At 29.5% G+C, this 19,474-nt stretch overlaps 1 protein-coding gene across 4 annotated transcripts in view; it reads left to right on the forward strand.

The window, feature by feature from the left end:
- Positions 1-19,474, forward strand: part of LOC118189049 (ubiquitin C-terminal hydrolase 7-like) — a 166,462-nt gene that overhangs the window by 79,726 nt on the left and 67,262 nt on the right. For all 4 annotated transcript variants that reach the window (XM_085824998.1, XM_085824999.1, XM_085824996.1 and 1 more), the window contains exons 21-24: positions 1,024-1,116; positions 8,895-8,962; positions 9,058-9,212; positions 12,815-12,914. In XM_085824998.1, coding sequence (XP_085681124.1) covers positions 1,024-1,116; positions 8,895-8,962; positions 9,058-9,212; positions 12,815-12,914 — 416 coding nt within the window. The remainder of the gene's footprint in view (positions 1-1,023; positions 1,117-8,894; positions 8,963-9,057; positions 9,213-12,814; positions 12,915-19,474) is intronic.

Below are 19,474 nucleotides of genomic sequence, written 5' to 3' on the forward strand. Positions count from 1 at the left end.
CATATTTATTTGGGGGGGGGGTGTAAGTAAACATAACTTTCGTTTTTAGAAAATTCAGTTTGCTAAATTTAATGGTATTGTTATATGCAAATAACCTGTAGTCACACTATAACGTTTTTATTAAAGTAATAAATTAATTTATTACTTTAATTTACTTTAATAAAATAATTTAATACTTTAATAAAAACTATTGAAGTTATTTAGCATTTTGTGTGCATAAATCAGTGTTTTTATTGTAAAATGTGTTAGGAATCTGTGTAGTTTTTAAGATAAATTATTATTTTGGGATATTCCACTATTTTTCATAATTTTTTGGGTAAATTTGTATTTGAATCACTAGCAGATTTATGAAGTAGAGCGCTATTCTTGAACTTTCAGAGGTACTCCTTGTCTTGAGGTACAGGCTATGTTTACCTGTTTTTGGTGTGTGTGTGTTTTCGTTAGTCCGTGGAATAGGGAAACCCTTGCAGTTGTGACATTCAGAGCTGGATTAGCCATTATGCAAAATAGCATGTGGTTTAGGGCATCAAGGAAAAGGGATACTACGGAAACTTTCTTTTACTAATTTTATTGTAGGATATAGGGTGCAATTAAGAAAGTCTGAGAATAAAAGCATGGTGAAAAAGTGGTGTAAATAAGGGATCACCAAAATATTTCAGTTGCTGAAGGTTTCTAAAGTCTTAATCCAGTACACATTACTCCATAAATTTGCTTTTGGTTTGAATGCTGGGAATGTGGTTTTTGTCATCTGTAATATATATATGAGCCAGTTTCACCAGGAAATATTTCTTGAAGTCATCTGTCCCTTTAAGCAGCTAGACCTTTTGTACTTTCCCATATTTCACTAAACAATGGTGTTCTGCTGTTCTTTTTGCAGTTGTGATTTTTGCTGGAAAAATAATGTAATACTGTTTCCTTTAGCTATTTATTCTTTTTTCATTTTAAGTTACTGTCATTTTGCTGCATTTATTTTCCTTATTAAAACAATTACTTCTATTTTCCAAAAAATTTTATTTCTCTTAGCTGATGTCCTACTCTTTTTCAAACTATATGATCCAAAGAATAAACGGATATCATATTGTGGCCACACATATATGTCAATTAATGCAAAAGCAAGTAAGTACATAAATTAAATATGCTGTAAACTTTAATTTTGTCTCTTATAGTAAATTTTAGATAAAAATAACAAAGCAGTGCTTCACTGATCTGTATTTTTTACACCATAAATAAATTTGATGCTTATTAGATTTTTTTTTTTTTTTTTTTTTTTTTTTTTGAAGGAAATGCAACACAGTGGGCTTATAACTTTATAAATGCACGAGCAATAATCCATTTGAGTTAATGAACAGAATTTTTGGTTCATTACTTGGTTTTTTTAAAAAAGTATATATTATAAAATTTCATATTAAATGAGCTCTGAAAAGAATCAGAGATATCATTAAAGTGCACAAATACTATTAGGGTGTATAAAAAAATAATTTCAGCCATAAGGCAGATTTTTGTGATTTAAATCTGATTTTTCTCTTTAAATTAGTATTTTGCTTTAAAATTTTCTTAAACAGTTTATAATTTTAATTCGTGTTAAACAGTATACAGTACTAAGTCGAAGATCCGGACATCCAATATCCGAAATGATCTAAAATCCAGTCCTAAAAACTGCCAACAACTTTTTTTTTTGAATGCTTTACGCATGCACATTTGACCCCCCCCCCCAAGATTCTAGATAGAAACATTGTTGGTTTATATCTACTAATAATTAATATCCCTAATATTATTTTTTGTAGATTGTTTTTATTACAGCAATTTAATGCAAGGTTCAACTTTCCGTTAGTGTCGAAAAGAGTTTCTAATTCTGGAGCTGCAACAGAATCTATAAAGTGAAAGCAAGTTTCGATATCCATTAAACAAAAAGTGGAATTGCTGCAAAAAAATGGATAAAGATATATCCGTCTCAAAATTATGCGAGAAATATGGCATTCCAATTGTTTATAACATAAGAAGTCAATTGTCAATTGTGTATAACATAAGAAAAAAAAAGAACTTTTTGAATTTTTTGTGGATTCCAACCCCTGCTCGCAACGAATAACAGAAAAATTGTTTGTTATGCTAAACGTGAAGATCATGACAAAGTGATATTTGAATGGATTGGACAGCATCGCAGTGAGGGCATGCCATTAATGAGTGAAATGCTAATGGCGCAAGCTAAAATATTTCATTAAGAAATGAACTTAAAAACTGGATGCACACATTCGACTGATTGGATAACCAAATTTAAAAATCGCCATGTGGTATAAGGCAGTTAAGCATTTCTGGTAAAAAAGCTTCAGCTTGTACTGAAACTGTTGAACTATTTGCAAATGAATTCATTGAACTCGTTAATAGTTTAATGTTATCTCCAGAACAAATTTACAAAACTGATTAAACTGGTCTGATGTGGCAGTATGTACTGAAAGATACTTTCTCAACCTCTATAGAAAATGCTGCAAAGATTCCAAAGCGAGACCACCAACTTTACCATGAGCAAATGCGGCAGGAACGCACAAATGTAAACTTTTCATAATCGGGAAAAAATACAACCTCGAGCATATAAATGAGTAAAACGTTTCCCGTTATGTATCATGCAAATAAAAAGACACGAATGATAGAAGTGTTAAGGAATAATTGGTTTGAAAATCATTTCATACCCGAGGCTCGCAGAATTTGTTTGGTTTATGTGATAACGCAAAATTTGTCCTGACTGTAGACAACTCTTCGGCTCATACTTCACTTAAAGTTTTAATGAAAGATAATGTATCCATATTATTCTTTTCTCAAAATTGTATGTCAATGATTCAACCTATGGATATCGGAATGGTGCTCGCGCTGAAATGCAAATATAAACTAGCATATGTAAAATTCATGTTAAATTTCTTGAATAATGGCAAGACTATTAAAAAATATTTGAAATATTTTAGCGTAAAATCTGCTTTGTTGAACATCGCAAGATTTTGGGAGGATGTGTCTTCGAAAATTTTAGAAACTGCTTGGCATAATTTATGGCCAGCTAGCGTATTTCATATTCAAGTTGATGGATATGATAGCCGTGAGTAGGAAGTTTTTTGGATATCACAAACCAAAGGTTAAATTTCTCAATTAATGGACTTTTTAAAGAAATGTGGCGAATCGGTAATAAATGAAGATGATATTACAGAAGATTTTTATTGCGATGACTGTACCAATTATCAATCAATTAATGAATGATGAAATCTGTAGTATGGTTCTAAATCAGCAAATACCGCTACCGATAGTGAAGAAAGTAACAGAGGTTATTGAAAACGAAAAAATTTTCCACTTACAATTTAGTCGAAATTCTTGACACAGCAATTACAGGACTTGAATAATGGAGCTTTATAACCAAATAAGAAATTATTTCTGTCTGCAGAATCAAAGAGAAAAGATTAGCACAAAAAAAGCAACTTGAACAACTTGCATTAAAAGAAATGTTTAATAAAGTAAGCAAATGTACACTGCTCAAAAAAAAAAAATGGGACAGTGCTATATCTCCCGTTCTACTGGGCCGATTGACAAAATTCAAACTGCATTTTTCATGTCTCGAATGCGCGACTTAGGATATATATTAGATATATATACAGCACTACTCTAACATAGGTATTTTGACACAAAATCGGACTTTTTCTGAAATAACATACCAATTTTTTTCCATATTTTGATTCTACGACTCAAATTATACCAGAATACCAAGTTTTGTAAAAATCGTATGAGTAGTTTTTAAAATATAAGCTCTCAAAATTTTAGCTCCTCAATGTTAATTGAATTTGGCAAATATTTATTAATATCTCTTTTTTTATTAAACTTTTTTGATTTTTTCTCTCACATTTCGAAATTTAGGTTCATTCCAAATAAAATTTACCCATTTTTTGTGTTTTATTTTTTAAATTTCTATTTTTAAATAATTTTTATAAATTTTTCGAAAAAAATTTTGAATTTTAACCTATAAAATTTTTATCATCATCTTAAAGTAGGTGTATTTTTAAGCATATCTACAAAAAATTAGACTTTTTTATTCAGAATTTTCTAAGATATACACGAATTTACATATTTTCGCGTTTTGAAATTTGGCATCTTTTTTTTTGAGCGATAATAATGCCAAATGTGGTCTATGTATTTTTGTTACAGTGAATTGCCACAGCTTTTTTTAACCTTAAATTTCAAGTAAAATTTTACGGAGAATTAATTATATAACATTTTTTCCCTCAATGATGCGTAATAAATATTTATTAATAATATATGAAAAGCTATTTTTTTAATTATAGATGATAATATTCAAATTTTTAACTATTTTTTTTAATTTCTTTCTATCTTTAAAAAAAAATAAAAGTAAATTTTTGTAAGAGTAAATTTTTACCTTCGGCGTTTTATCGTCTGCTACCTCACTTCGTTTAAATCAAATTGTCTAAAACTGAGAACTTTCGTTTGATGTTTATTTGAATTTTATGACATTAACTGCATAACTTATTTCTAAACAAACTGTTGCTTTTGAAGTGGCTGAAAGAGCGGCTGATACTAGCATCCATATTTTTAAAGCACAGTATATTTTTATAAAAACATAAGATTTAGAATAATCATTTTTATAAAAGTCAAATTATGATATAAACATGCAACCCTCTAGAGAATTAATGGAAGTTCAATGGCTATGCAGAAATGATCTGCAGCTACTTAATGGCAGGATAAGTCAGCAGATTCCGTGGACAAGTAAGAATAATTATATAAACGACACCCAACATTCTGAATTCAATTAACAACGAGGATACGATGTTTATTAAATGAATTCAAGAAGTTTTAAAACATAAAAAATCAACTCATTTTTTATCCTAAAATGTATTTTTGTGCGTAGCGTATTTTCATTATTCTAATTTAAAATTCTAATAATTCTTAAAATTCTAATTTAGAATGTAATTGTCAAGAACTGATTCCTAATCACCAGTAATATAATAAGTAATTATTACGGTTATTAATATATCCTTCTTATAAAGTAATTGCAAATATTTCAAAAAACTTTCTGTCTGAATGCAAATATGTTTCTGTGCAAATATTTTTAATTTTATATTAATCAAGTTTGCACACGAGATTATTTATTTGCACTTCAATTCTTAACGTCAGTTCTAGTAGAAGTTACAAATCAATTATATTTAATTAAGGAATGGATTGGATTATTTAATTATGGCAAAGCACACGAGGGCTATCTGCCTAAAGGGAGGGATGCCTTCGTGGAGGACTTTCTAAGGGAAACTGGCTCGTATACATGTTACACATCGGGAAAACCACGAAAACACCCATGCAACCAGCCCGTTCGCGGGATTCGAACCTCGGACCGAACTACCAGTGATCAGTGTCTTTACCGCTCGGCCGTTTGTGGGCCTTTATGAAATGGAAGGCGATAACTTTATTTAAAATAATTGTCAAAAATACCAAAATGTTTCGAAAAGTTGGATACTTTTTAATATACTTTCAGAATGCTTAAAGAAAAAGAGAAGAAAAATAAATTATTTCGTAAAATTTAGTATTTGTATTTTTTTTAATTTAAAACTTTTCAATGTTATGATATTTGATTCTTGCGATTTGAAAAATAAAATATTTGACTAAAATATGAATGACATTTTAAGAAACAAATGTAGGATAAAATTGTGTAAAGCAATGGGCACAATGATAAAACTGTTTAAAGCAGTGTATGCAAGTCATCCTAAGTTAAAATGTCGGTTATACATCTCTCTTATTTATATATATCTTTTCTGAACGGAACATTGAAAGGCGTGTAAAACTGTGCTTTACTGTATTTTCTCTTTTAATATAGTATGCAGTTTTCAAACTCATCGTAGTCTGGGTTACAAAGTATTCTTCCGAAAGAAACGCAGTTCAAATAAATAAAATCAAATTCTGGAAAATTGATATTAATAAATATATTTAAAATGCTCAGTTCGAAGGAATAAATAGAAAATTTTAAAACAATTATCTGAAGAGACAATGCAACACAAACAATTAAAATAAAAGTATAAAAATTTAAAAATTACCTAAAATAATAACTATGACGAAAAATATATATAAAGAAAACTATTTGAAAAAAAATAAACGCTGCACCTTTATTTACGCAGTTCGAATAGGTAAATAGAAATTTTTAAAACAGTTATTCGAAAAAAAAAGTGCAATTTAAACAATTAAAATGAAATTCGAAAAAGAAAAAATTACTTAAATTAATAAGTTATAATTAAAAATATAATATAAAGAATATTATTTGGAAAAAAGGAACGATGGTGACTTTTTTCCTAAGGAAACTAGATTGCCATATATTAAGAAGTTCGCCAAGTGAAGTATTCTTGGCGCAAACTGACAAAAGAGTGCCAACATAAATTTGTGAATTTCTCCGTAAATTTCGCTCTAAATTTTACAAAATTTCATATTTAGGCGTAATTTGAGTCGTAGAATCGAAATATGTAAAAAAATTGGTATGTTATTTCAGAAAAAGTCCGATTTTATGTCAAAATACCTATGTTAGAATAGTGCTATATATAAATCTAATATATATCCTAAGTCGCGCTTTCGAGACATGAAGAACGCAATTTGAATTTTGTCAATCGGCCCAGTAGATCGGGAGATATAGGACTGTACCTCTTTTTTTTTTTTTTTTTTTTTTTGAGCAGTGTACATTTTTTAATTAGTAGTATTCTTATTATTTTGTAAATTGTGTTACCCTTTAGGTAAAGCTTCATTAAGTAAGCTTCATTATTTCATAAATCACGATTTCATATTTTTAATTTTATAATTTCTACATGTCATCTTGCAAGCTTTAAACTAATGATCTAGTATCCGGAAAAATCCCCAATCGCTGAAGTCATGACGAGTCCGGATCTCAGACTTTGTACTGTAGTAGCATCCCATTATAGTCTATTATTGCAATTGAAAACATAAGCCCTAACATGTTAGATAAATATTCAGCCAAAATTTAAAAAACAACCTGTAAAGAATTAAATAGGAAAAAATTGTTTAAAAAGATGTTTATAACGTATATTATAGTTTTTTTTCCTGTGTAGTCAATTTTTAAAGTCAGACCTTGTTCCTTAATTTGCTACTCGTTGATTAAAAGCATTATTTTAGTACTATTACAGATAATTTTATTAACATTGTGCAAATTTTGTGTATGTGAGGGAACCAGAATTGACTAATAAAATATCTTTTGACGTTATTAAAAAAAAGTGTTTTCATTGCTGCCACTTTGCCTAAAAGAATGTTATGTTGTTTGCAGAAATCTTTTTATGGTCACTTTAAAAACACTAAATGATTAGTTGGAATTTTTAAAATTTTAAATGTCTAGTAATATCAAATTGTATGTGGGTCGAATGCTTGATCTGAAAGGAGCTGACAGGCCAGAGCATTTTTTTAAACAAAATTTAAAAACATTTTTAACAAAAGAAAAAAAAAACTGAGAAGGAAACAATTGAAAAATCTGAAAGCTTTTTTTTTTATTGTTATTTATTTTTTTAATGTTTTGTGCGTTACCTTTATTTATTAAATATCATGTTCTTTGACTTTTAGCCATAAATGAAAAACTGTAAATTACAAAATACTGAAGCATTACCAGTTATCATCTGGCAAACTAAATTTACTGACTGTACCAATAAGAGAAATTCTCCCATGTTAGCCTAAGCATGTGGCCTGATGACAAGTATATAGTGGCAAAGCTCCAACATATTCATTGTTTTTCCTGTGAATAGTAGTAGCCCATATAAGCTCAGTATATGTCTTTGTCTCTAACCCTAATTACAATAAATACATAATTGAAATGCATTTGTGAGCTGCATAACAATGCTTTGGGGACCGAAAATTTGAGACCACTGCCTGAAATACAAATTTCTGTAAATAAATGTTCATTGTGCTTATCAGTAAAGGATATATATTGAAATATCTCTGAATCAAAACCTTTTGAAAATTTGTCCTCCTTAAAGAGTGAGCCATATTTGAAACTATTAGCATGTCCTGGCTGCCAGCTCTCAGTCTCTCAGTGGTTCATAACATCTCCAGGTTTTTAATTTTTAGCTTTTACTAAGGAAAGTGTTTCCCAGCAGTAAAGGAAATTTAAACTAGGCAAATTCCATTTTCCCATCTTTATTGATTTTCAGAACAATTTTCCTTATTAAATTTTGTTTCATCTGAATTGTATTTTTTATTACATTCTATTGATCTAGTTACATTTCATTTGATCTGAGTTGTCTTAATCTACTGTAGACAGTTGTTGATTTTTATATGATTCAAGCAATGTTTAATCTGTTGATATTTGTATTTAATTTTGTTTGCTTCATCATACATTACCAAGTTTATCCATGTAAATATTATTTATGCATACTAGTTATTAATTTTACTGTCATCATATTTAAAAGTACTTTCATAAATAAAAGCTTTCTTTCCTACTTCTCTCAGTGTACAAGTGTAAGAAAATTAAATTAGGACATAAAATTTAGAATACCCAATTAAATGCTAATATATTTTATATCATAATTGAATTACAATTAGTTCATTAATTTGAACTAGGCATTATAAAATAAGTTAAAGGTCAATCTGGAGTTCCTTTAAAATGATGTCACCTTACAGTGCGAAAATAATCCAGTTTTAAGATTTGAAAGTTGGCAGCTGTGGCATAATGTGTGAAATCCATCTAGCATAACTTAATATTTTTAAGTTTTAATTTATTATTTCTGTGGTCTGTCTTTTTTTTTTTTTTTTTTTTTTTTTAGAGGTATGTTTGTAAGTAAAGTTTAAAAAAAATTCATTTGATTGCGATAATCTAATTTGCATGTGAAAATGCCAGTGCAAAAGTTTTTTTTATATGGGTTTTTATTTTTCAGAGGCATTGGTTCCAATTCTAAATGAAAGAGCAGGATTTCCTGAAGATACTGAATTGATGTTATATGAGGCACGAGTTTCTTCTTCTGCTATATCTTTATTTTATTTTTTCATTATTTTTAAAGAAATACATTTCTAAAATTATCTCCTTAATATAATTTCCAGGAAGTTAAACCAAATGTTGTGGAGCGTATTGAGAATATAGACCTTCCTTTGGAGAAGGTTTTAGACGAGCTCATGGATGGAGACATCATTGTTTTTCAAAGAGCTGATATAAACTTTACAGACTGTGAACTGCCCACTGTAAAAGAGTACTTTCGGTAATCACTAAACGTTTAACCTTATCTAACTTTTAAATAACTCAAATTTTATCTTAAAATTTAACCATATTTTAAAAAAACTTTTAATAATTTATCTTGTTAAAACACAAATTGATGTTTGTATGGTATGGGCTTTCTGTATTGTACATCACTGTGGAAATTATGCATAATATAATCATGTAAATGTATCTGATTTCGAATTTATTTTAATTTTTTTATAAATATAAAAAAATTACAATCTAATCTTTGAATTCAGAGTCTAGTTTAACATCCAAATAAATAAGAAGTTATAATAAGTGTAGTTTTATAAGTATAAAAAATTACAATCTGATCAATGTATTCAAATTCTAGTTTAACACCTGGCATAATTTTAAATAAAAAGTTATTATGATTCTACAGATTGAAGAATTTAATCCTAAAAAAATCAAGCTGTAGAACATAAAATTGCACACTTTAAATGAACTGTTTAAAACAGCCAGCTGTGCTAAAGAGTAGTAGGCAACTTGCTATGATTGTATTCTTACATTTGCATTTATTTAATGAAGATAGGATTTAATTATTTAAGATGTAACTGTGCCATTTTTTAAACTTACAGTGCTTGTGTGCAAGACATTATAAATATTTTTATAATAGAGAAAGAAGGTTTAATTACTGTTTTGCCTAAACAGGAAATTTGCATATTTGAAATACTAATACTTTTACTAATGTATAAAAGATTGGAGCTCGCAACCATAGCATTGCACAGAAGTGTCAAGCAATGACAAAAGAAAGTGGGGTTTATTATTAGGTAAAAAGTTTTTATACTTAGTGGGTTTATGTTTGCCAGTCTCTTATGTTAATAAAAATGCACAAGACCATTTTCCTTAGCCAACAAAATTATTTGAAAGTTAAATGCAAAACAGTACAATATCTGAGATCCAGAATCACTGGGATGTCAACAATTTCGAAAATTTCTTAATTTTAAATAATCATTTTAAATCTAGTAAGATGACATGTAAGCATGGCACAACTGAAACTTCACTTATTGTTTAGGCAGATATAAAGAACATGACAATGGGACCTTCTGGAAGGTGGAGTGAGTGAGGAAAAAACCATTGGCTTTCTTGCATGCAGTCCAGCCTCGTTAAGTCTTTATGGAGCAGTAGAACAGCTAATTTGAGTTTCTGTTCTGATGCAGTTGTTGCTCTTGATCCTTCTTGATTAGGCTGTGTATCAACTGAAAAAGCAGCTCCAAACTTTTGATATGATACTTTGAGAGATATTCAGATCTTTTTCGACCTCCGTTTTTGTTTGACCTTGATTCTATTAATTGCACCTGATCTTCACTTAAATGATGCCTTTGATACATAATTAGCGAAAACTGATCACTGTCAGAAACAGCATTCACTTTAAACTATACTACAGACCGGAATTCCTACATGCTTCCATTCTCACTACATTGTCAGTAACCAAATTTGCATATTTTTGGTGCTAACGTATTCATGAAAGTGCAATTTGTTGTTCAATTGTATTTACTTAACCTAAATAATTACAGCATTGGGCGTAACATTAACTTAGTGAGCATATGTTTTGTCATTATCTTTTAATTTTGATAACCAGTTTAAGTATTTTTGAGTCCATGTCCCGCAAAGTCCTTAATAAAGAAACCTTAGCATCAGAGTTTCTCAGAGGTGTTTTTATTTACAGCATTTAGTTCTACAAGGTAAGTCGAGAGAATTCTGCATTATAATGCATAACTTTTTAAAGAATATTCTTTTTAGAATAACAAATGTTAACCCAAACTAAATGTTTCCATTTACAAGTTGTATTAATAAGATATCATTTGCATTTATTTAAAGCTATTGTGCTTATATTAAATGAAATAAAAACCAGAGGATAACAATACCTGTTATTAGCTGAAGCCTTGGTCATCATTTAATGAGAGAATGATTTTGTCCAGTTTCAAGCTTTTGAAGGAAGATACCCTTATACTTCTAGCTGTCTTTCTTTACCAAATGTTCCTCAACGTTTTGGTTCAGTATTATGCAAAGTGCCCACATACCCCAGAGACATTGTATGAACATCTATGTATCGAATGTAAGAGGAATTTAGAAATTTTTTATAGGAAAAGAGTTGATTAGAAAACAGTGAAATGGCTAACATTTGTTAAGTTTCATTACATTAAAAGATGAAACTTGAATTTTAAGGTTTTAATTTTTCCAGTCTGTATTTAATGTAGAGTTTTATAATCTAGATATATTTGATGTTTTGTAGACATATAGATGAAGTTAAATTAACAAAGCAACAACCCTGTGTTTGGCATAAATTTTAGTGAAGACTCTCTCAAGTATCAAGGACAAACAAATTAACTTTTCATTGTGAGCAAAGAATTAAGCATGTTTATATTTATACCCAAAAGTAGTAAAACAAACAAGAAGGTAGCACCATGTGTTGCCGTAAATAGTAACAAAAATTTAAAAATTAAGATAATGGAATTTTAAAAGCCTTAGGATTGACTGGATTGAAAATAAAGTCATTAACTAAAGCTAAACCTTTGTGAGTGGGAAAAGCTGCAAGAAAATCCAAGTAACCATTGGAAGAGGCATTTTGGATAAATTTTAAGGCCTGAAGTCAAAATCATGACTAAATTTCCAACTGTGATTAGCTATTGGAGACTTGTTAATTTCACTTTTTCAGACATTAAATTTCATGTTCCTTGATGTAAAATGCTGATTTATCTCAAATACAAGGACAAGATATGCTTTAAATTCCCCAAGAATTAACCCCTTAACGCATTTGCCCGTGTCTCACACGGGCGAAAGTTTCCGGCAAATTTGCACATGCCCATGTCTCACACGGGCGCCCTTGTATCTAGCGTTATTTTATTTCTAATGCTTGTCTGAGATCCGTTCCAGTAAAAATAAATAGGCTAGATTATAATTAAACTTATTTGACATAGATGGCACCACTATTCAGCATTTTTCTTGTGTAAACCACGTGGTGCATTTTGATGATTAGCTATAAGTTTGCTAGGAATTCTTTGCTATAAAGTAGTCGTTTGGTGTGGAAAAGGTAATATATCCATTTTTATTACGTAAATATAATAAAAGTAAGCAGTTAACTGCAAATTATATTACTAAGTGTTTTTGTAATTTAAAAAAAGTTATCTGATAATGAGCGACTCTTGACAATGACAATTTTGAATATGCCAATTTATCAGACAGTTTCAGCGATGAGAGTGGTGATTTCTTAAGTGATGGAAGTGAATCGGAAGATAATGACAACGAGATTTTGGATATAGCAAGGAATTGGTATCAAATTAGTATAAATCAACCAAACGTTGCACCACCAAGATTTCGATTTGAAGCTAACCCTGTCTGTTATGCATATATATGATTATGCAAGAAAAAAAATAGGTGATTTTTTGACCGAAAATTAGAAATTAATGTGTGCCTTAAGGGGTTAAAGGTAGAAAATGCCAAACGTAGGTTTGGTGCTTTGCTGATTTTAAGTTTTAGTTTGGTGTGTTTTTCATCTGTCTTGTTATGAATGAAGTCTGATACTGATATATTAGTTGTTTACTGTAAATAAGCATAATCTGGGGCTAATATTGAATTTTTTAGTGACCTGTTTCACCGAGTTGAAGTTACTTTCTGTGATAAAACCCTTCCTCTTGATCCTGGCTTTACAATGGAATTATCCTTAAAAATGACATACGATCAGGTATAATATTTCAACATTACAATTATTAGGATTTTTTAATATATTTAGCTATTTTTTAATTTCTCATTTTTTAATGTTTTGTCTTTTATGGGTATGTAGAAGGTTTTGCATAAGGAAACAACTTAATGTGTTGTCTAGTACTAAAATGTATAATTGCTTAAAAAAGAACTTCCAAAGGACAATTTTAAAACTTAGAAATATGTTATATTTTTATATTCCAAATGAAAATTTTAAAATTTAACTTGGAAATATGTGTATATTTTTATAACAACTGTTATTGAAACATTTCCTACTGTATGAAAATATATCTGTAATTAGAATAGGCAATAATTAATTCACTTTACAAAGCTATTCTAACATAGGTATTTTGACACAAAATCGGACTTTTTCTGAAATGACATGCCAATTTTTTTCCATATTTCGATTCTATGACTTAAATTATGCCTAATTTAAAAATTTTGTAAAGTTTGGTTTGAAATTTATGGAGAAATTCAAACCGCAATTTTTTTAATTTGCACCAGGACTAATTCACTTGCTGAATTTCTTAATACAGTACAAAGTCCGTAATCCGGACTCGTTGGACTTCGGTGATTCCGAATTAGGAGTTTTTCCAGATTATAGGTCATCAATTTAAGTCTGGTAAGATGGCATGCAGAAATTATACAATTAAAAATATGAAACCGTAATTTATGAAATAAAGAGCAATTATGATCTAAAGGTTATCAAAATTTACAAAAAAAAAAAAAAAAAAAAAAAAAAAAAAAAGAAAGAAAAAAGAAAAAAAAGAAAAAGTAATATTTATTTACTTTATTAAACATTTCTCTCAATGTAAGTTGTTTAAGTTGCTTCGTTTTTTGTGCTAATACTTTCTCTTTAATTCTTTCTTCTATTAAAGAGATATAATTTCTTGTTCAGTTACAAAGTTCCACTATTCAAATCCTGTAATTGCTGTGTTGAGAATACTAACTTGTCAATTGAAATTTTTTCGTTTTCAATAACCTCTCTGTCACTTTCTTCACTATCGGAAGCACGCATGTGTAAACGCTTTACTGGCTTTATGCGCATGCATAGTGGATGCACGCATCAAATGCGCATGCTTAAGTTTGTGGCTTTGAGTTCCGGATTATAGATCATTCCAGATAATGGACGTCCAGATTATGGTCTTTGTACTGTATACTGCAGCCTATTTTTCTTTCCCTTCCATTATGCATGTGAAAAAAAAAAAAAAAGAGTCAAATCATTCCTACTTGCAAATAATTTTAACAAAGTGCCTAAACCACATTTTCATTATTATGGCTTCTAATAAATACGCCAAATTTCAAAACGCGCCGAAAAATAAATTTACGTATATCTTTGGAAATTTTGAATAAAAATTTATAATTTTTTTGCAGGCATGCTTGGAAATGCATCTACTTTGATATGATGGCAAAAATTTTATAGGTTAAAATTCAAAATTTTTTCAAAAATATATAAAAGTTATTTAAAAATACAAATTTTTAAAATAACTCACAAAAAATGGGCGAATTTGGTTTGGAATTTAAAAAATTTTGAAATGTGAAAGGAAGAGTCAAATAAGTTTAATAAAAAAAAAAGAGATATTATTAAATATGTACCAAACTCAATTAACGCTGAGGAGCTAAAATTTTGAAAGCTAATTTTTTCAAAGCTACTGGAGTGATTTTTACAAAACTTCGCAGTTTGATACAGGGTTCGTACGATCCTTAAGAGTCCTTAAAAGTCCTTACATTTTTTGGAATCAATTTTTGGTCCTTAAAAGTCCTTAATTTTGGCTAAAATCAGCAGAAGGTCCTTAATTTTAATCATCTGAAATTTCTGTCTCTTTTTACGACTGCCATTTTGAGTGTGAATTATTATTTTGGAGGAATATTTTTTGGTGATTCACTGTCGTATATGGTTATCTTTTGAATGGGTTCATGGATTATAATGTGTTTCTATTTCTAATATAAATGATGAGATACTTGAGTTTCTAAGCAAGAAGTATTTCGAAATTTATTTTTTCTAATAAAGAGCTCTTAAACAACTTTTCGCTTTTGAGGATGTCGATTCTTTTATTAAACGGTTCTAAATTTCGCTACATATCAACATTTTGGCGATTTTAAGATCAGTTTCTATAGAAAATTTTTAATTCTGAGATCTGAGAATTTTTCGATTTTTTTTAAACATCGTAACATTGATAAATTTCATTAAAATAATGGTAACATTTTGAAATTATATTTAAAAAATAACATTAAAATAAAGACTTTTATTTTTTGCTGTCACATTATAAAATTTCATTTTGGCAACTTATACAAAATTTTGAATCTGAAAAATAAACAAGGTATAATGCTATGAGGCACAGTTTACGAAACAGCTCTCAGCAAAAGCAAAATTAGCTATGTAATTAATTAAAAATGTCTTCTTTTTAATTTTTTCATAGTAAGAGTTTTTCCCCATATAATTATCTCAGAATATTCAAAATTCTCAGAGTATGCATCAGTTTTCTCTATAAAATAAATTTTGCACTTTTTCCCTCCTCCTTTTTTTTTCAAAATATTTCTGGCTTTTTACTGTTACAGAATTGGTAGAGATAATTTTTCTTTAGGATTTTAGACATTGCTGCTTGGATAGTTTAGAAGGATTTGAAGGCAGGATTTATAGAGCCACGATTCTAGAAAATTCAAGAACTGTGTGACAAAACGAAAAATGTCTCCATGGTATTAATTCATGATGGATGCATTTTATAGAAAGTCTGCAATGGATTTCTTACTTTTTGGAGAACGTCTTAAAGAACAATGAAAACATAATATTTGAATGTTTCATTTCTGATACTAGAATCTTAAGATGAATCTTCCCTTTATTTTCTCTACATTTCACTAGACACAAGCATGGAAAATATCAAAAATGCTTCTTATCTTATCACATGGGCAGGCATTATAGAAATGGATTTTTTTATTAATAAAGAAATTAAAAACTTACAATTTAAAAGATTCATCTAATATGTTTTAATGCATCATCATTCATCAATACACATGGCTGACACTAGGCAGTTTCCCACCTGATGTAGTCTCTGTGGATCCTAAATTCTGCTTCCAGTGCCTGTCTAAATTCTAAAAGTTTTGTCATTTCTAGTTTTTGTTGTTTGATGTGTCATTAAATTCTAAAAATTCTGCCACATCAGCTCTGTAACTGATCTTTACCATATATATTTCATATTTTTTCTGAATGTTCATATTACTAAAGAAATAAAATTAGCCTCTTTTTCTGTACATTCTAAATGCATTTAGTGTTTTTTAGAATAACAGAAATCCTTAATTAAATCCAAAACTTTTAAAATGAAAATGAAATGTGTTGAAGAAAGAAACTGAATGCACAAAGAAAATTATTCTTCAAAGATATGTGTAGTTGTTATTATGTTAATTACTCAGTTGTTTATGATTTCAGTCTTTACTATAATTTCCCATTTCTATTTCTTCATAGGATAGAGTTACTGAGCCAGATTAAATTAAAATTAAATTATATAATCTTTGACAACTAGTCCACATTTTTAGTTTGAATTTGTGTTTAATTACATCACTGTGAGCTGTAATTGATTTTGTTAGCACATCATTTATGCATACATTTATGTTTTAAGTTCTTTTTAAATAAGAGGCTTATTTAAACCTTTGTCTGATATTGTAGTTACTTTCAGACATAGCGATAATATGCTTCACGACTTTCGGGGGTTTTCGTCTATTTAACTTTTACCAGATCGAGTAAACCCTCATAGGTACATTGTGGAGAGGTTGACAAGTTAGGAGATAAAGCACGAAGAAACTAGCGAGAGCAGTGGTTTTGCATATTAAAATAAATCTCTAATTGTTAGAAAAGATGCTTAAAGAGAAGGAAATCGATATAAACTTGCCAAAATGTCTGAAAAAGCTTCAAATTAAAATGATGGATAAATATTTTGTTGGGTGTTGTAACAAAACGTGAATGTTTTGTAGCTTTTAATGTGTAATTATCCTGATATGGTTTAAAAATCAATGTCATAAATTACATTTATTTTAAACTGTGAAATTTTATTAGATTTTAATTTTAATAAAGCTTTTTTTTTAACAAATATTGTTAAAAATAAAATTTAATAGTGGCCATGTAACTCCATAATGACTAAGGTTATTAAACTACCTAATTTAATTATTTATAACTAATTGCTTACCCTTAAAAATTATCTCTACATAATAAAGCGAGTTATTGCCTTTCATTAATACTCACTGTGGTCACAAGGTAATATGCAAAAATGTAAGAATTCAAGTAAAACTTATTCTTTGCATCTAGTGAGACTTAAACAATATAAAACAACTTATCACCTCTGGGGTTTTAATGGCTTATTGGAACCTTAAAGTATATTAAGAACCCCTGAAACTCTACACGAAGCTATGAAACTAACTGCATCAAACAGAGCCTGACTAACTTTCAACACTTGCCAACCGTGCCTACATGAGGCCTTTGAGGTTTGTTCTAATCAGCAGGTCTCTCTCTAGACAAGCAGTAGCGGTGACAACATTCAGTCTTTTGTTATGAATCATGCTGATTATGATCTTACTTATTTTAACCTATACCGTTTGACATAAAATCTACCTGCTATTTACTAAACCTCTAGACTGACCAAGTATCTGACAAAATGAGACATAAAAAAAAATCAACATAAAGCTGTTAGTAAAACATAAATGTCACTTACCTTCTTTCTAATATGTCCAACTATTATAAGTGTAAAATATTTAATGCTATTTGATAAATTTCATAAAGTTTATTTTATTCACAAACTTGTTAATAATTATGTTAATTAATTCATGTTTAGTAATAATGCATACTACTTAGAGATCTATTTTATTTTTAGGATGGTATTACAAAAGTGAAATTCAGGCATAGATAATATTTTTAATTGAATTGATTCAGTTCCCATTCGCTCATAGGTCCTTAATTGTTTTAATTAATTGTCCTTAACAGTACTTAATTTCCGTGTGCAGAAATGTGTACGAACCCTGTTGATATAATTTGAGTTGTAGAGTCAGAAAATAAGGAAAAAAATTGTTATGTTATTTCAGAAAAAGTCCGATTTTGTGTCAAAATACTTATATTAGTACAATGCTATATATAAATCTAATGCATATCCTTAGTTGTGCTTTCGAGACATGAAAAACGCAAGTTGAATTTCGTCAATCGGCCTAGTAGACCGCAAGATAGGGAACTGTCCCCCCCTTTTTTTTGCGCAGTGTACATCAATGAATCCCAGTCGGAGCAATAGCGTTTCTTGTATTTGTTAGGCATCGCAATTCACGTCTTTTTCTCATTGCCCGTCACATTTATTACAGTTTGCAAAGCGATTGAACGTATTCTTGCATAAGTGTTTCTCATTATTAATAAATGTGTGTTTCAAAATGATTAAACGAAGCAACACATAAAGTAAGTAAAAAATTAATCTAGATTTATTGTTTAACTTAAAACTTAAAAAAAAGTTTAACTTTTAAATAATGTAAGCTTGTGTCTAGTGACATCCATTACCTGTTAACACCAGTTTCAATTGTCCTCGGATGCTGAAAACCCTAGCTATGGCACTGTGCATTATACACACTACGCATTTTCCCACTTGATGCAATGTCTGTAGATCTCAAATTCAGCTGCCTTCCTAAATTCTAAAATTTTGCCATTTCTAGATTTTTGTTGCTCAGTGTGTTACTAAATTCTAATATTTCTACTACACCGGTTCTGCAACTGTCCCTTACCATATATCATTTCATATTTATTCTGAATGTTCATATTACAAAAGAAATAAAATTAGCATCTTTTTGTATAAAATCTAAATGCATACAGTTGTTTAGAATAACAGAAATCTAACTAAATCCCAAAATTCTAAAATGAAAAAGCATATTAAAGAAAGAAACTGAATATATAAAGAGAAATAAAGTTATTCTTCAAAGAATTATTATTATGTAAATTAAGCAGTTGTTTATAATTTCAGCCTTTGCTATAATTTTAGTTTCCTCACTAGAAAGAAAATCACGTAGATAGGTTTAACTAAGGTTTTGGGGTTGTAAGACAGAATTTGTTTCTGGCTTCCATTTGCACGCTGCATTAGTTCCAACCAGCTCTGGTAATTTGTAATTATTCATCTTCGCATTATCTCTGCCGATATTTAATTTGTAATGCATTATGACGTGTTACTGAGCCAGCTTAGATTAAAATTAAATTGTGTAGTCTTTGACGGGTCCGTGACACTTAGCCGACGGGACACTTAACGGACACCAGTTAGCCGACATGGGCACTTAGCCGACAGGGCATTTAGCCGACACGGACATTTAGCTGAGAAAACACTTAGCCGACAAGACACTAAGCCAACAGGACATATAGCCGACAAGGACACTTAGCCGACAGGACATTTAGCTGACACGGACAGTTAGCTGACAGGACATTTAGCCGACAGGACATTTAGCCGACACACAGAATTCGTCGTCAGGGCATTTAGCTACGGGACAGTTAACTGTCAAGACATTTAGTCAACAGGACACTAAGCCGACAGTGAC

The sequence above is a fragment of the Stegodyphus dumicola genome, chromosome 10 (assembly GCF_044657685.1).
Source record: "Stegodyphus dumicola isolate Sdum_Otavi_A_Nest chromosome 10, ASM4465768v1".
NCBI lineage: Eukaryota > Metazoa > Arthropoda > Arachnida > Araneae > Eresidae > Stegodyphus > Stegodyphus dumicola.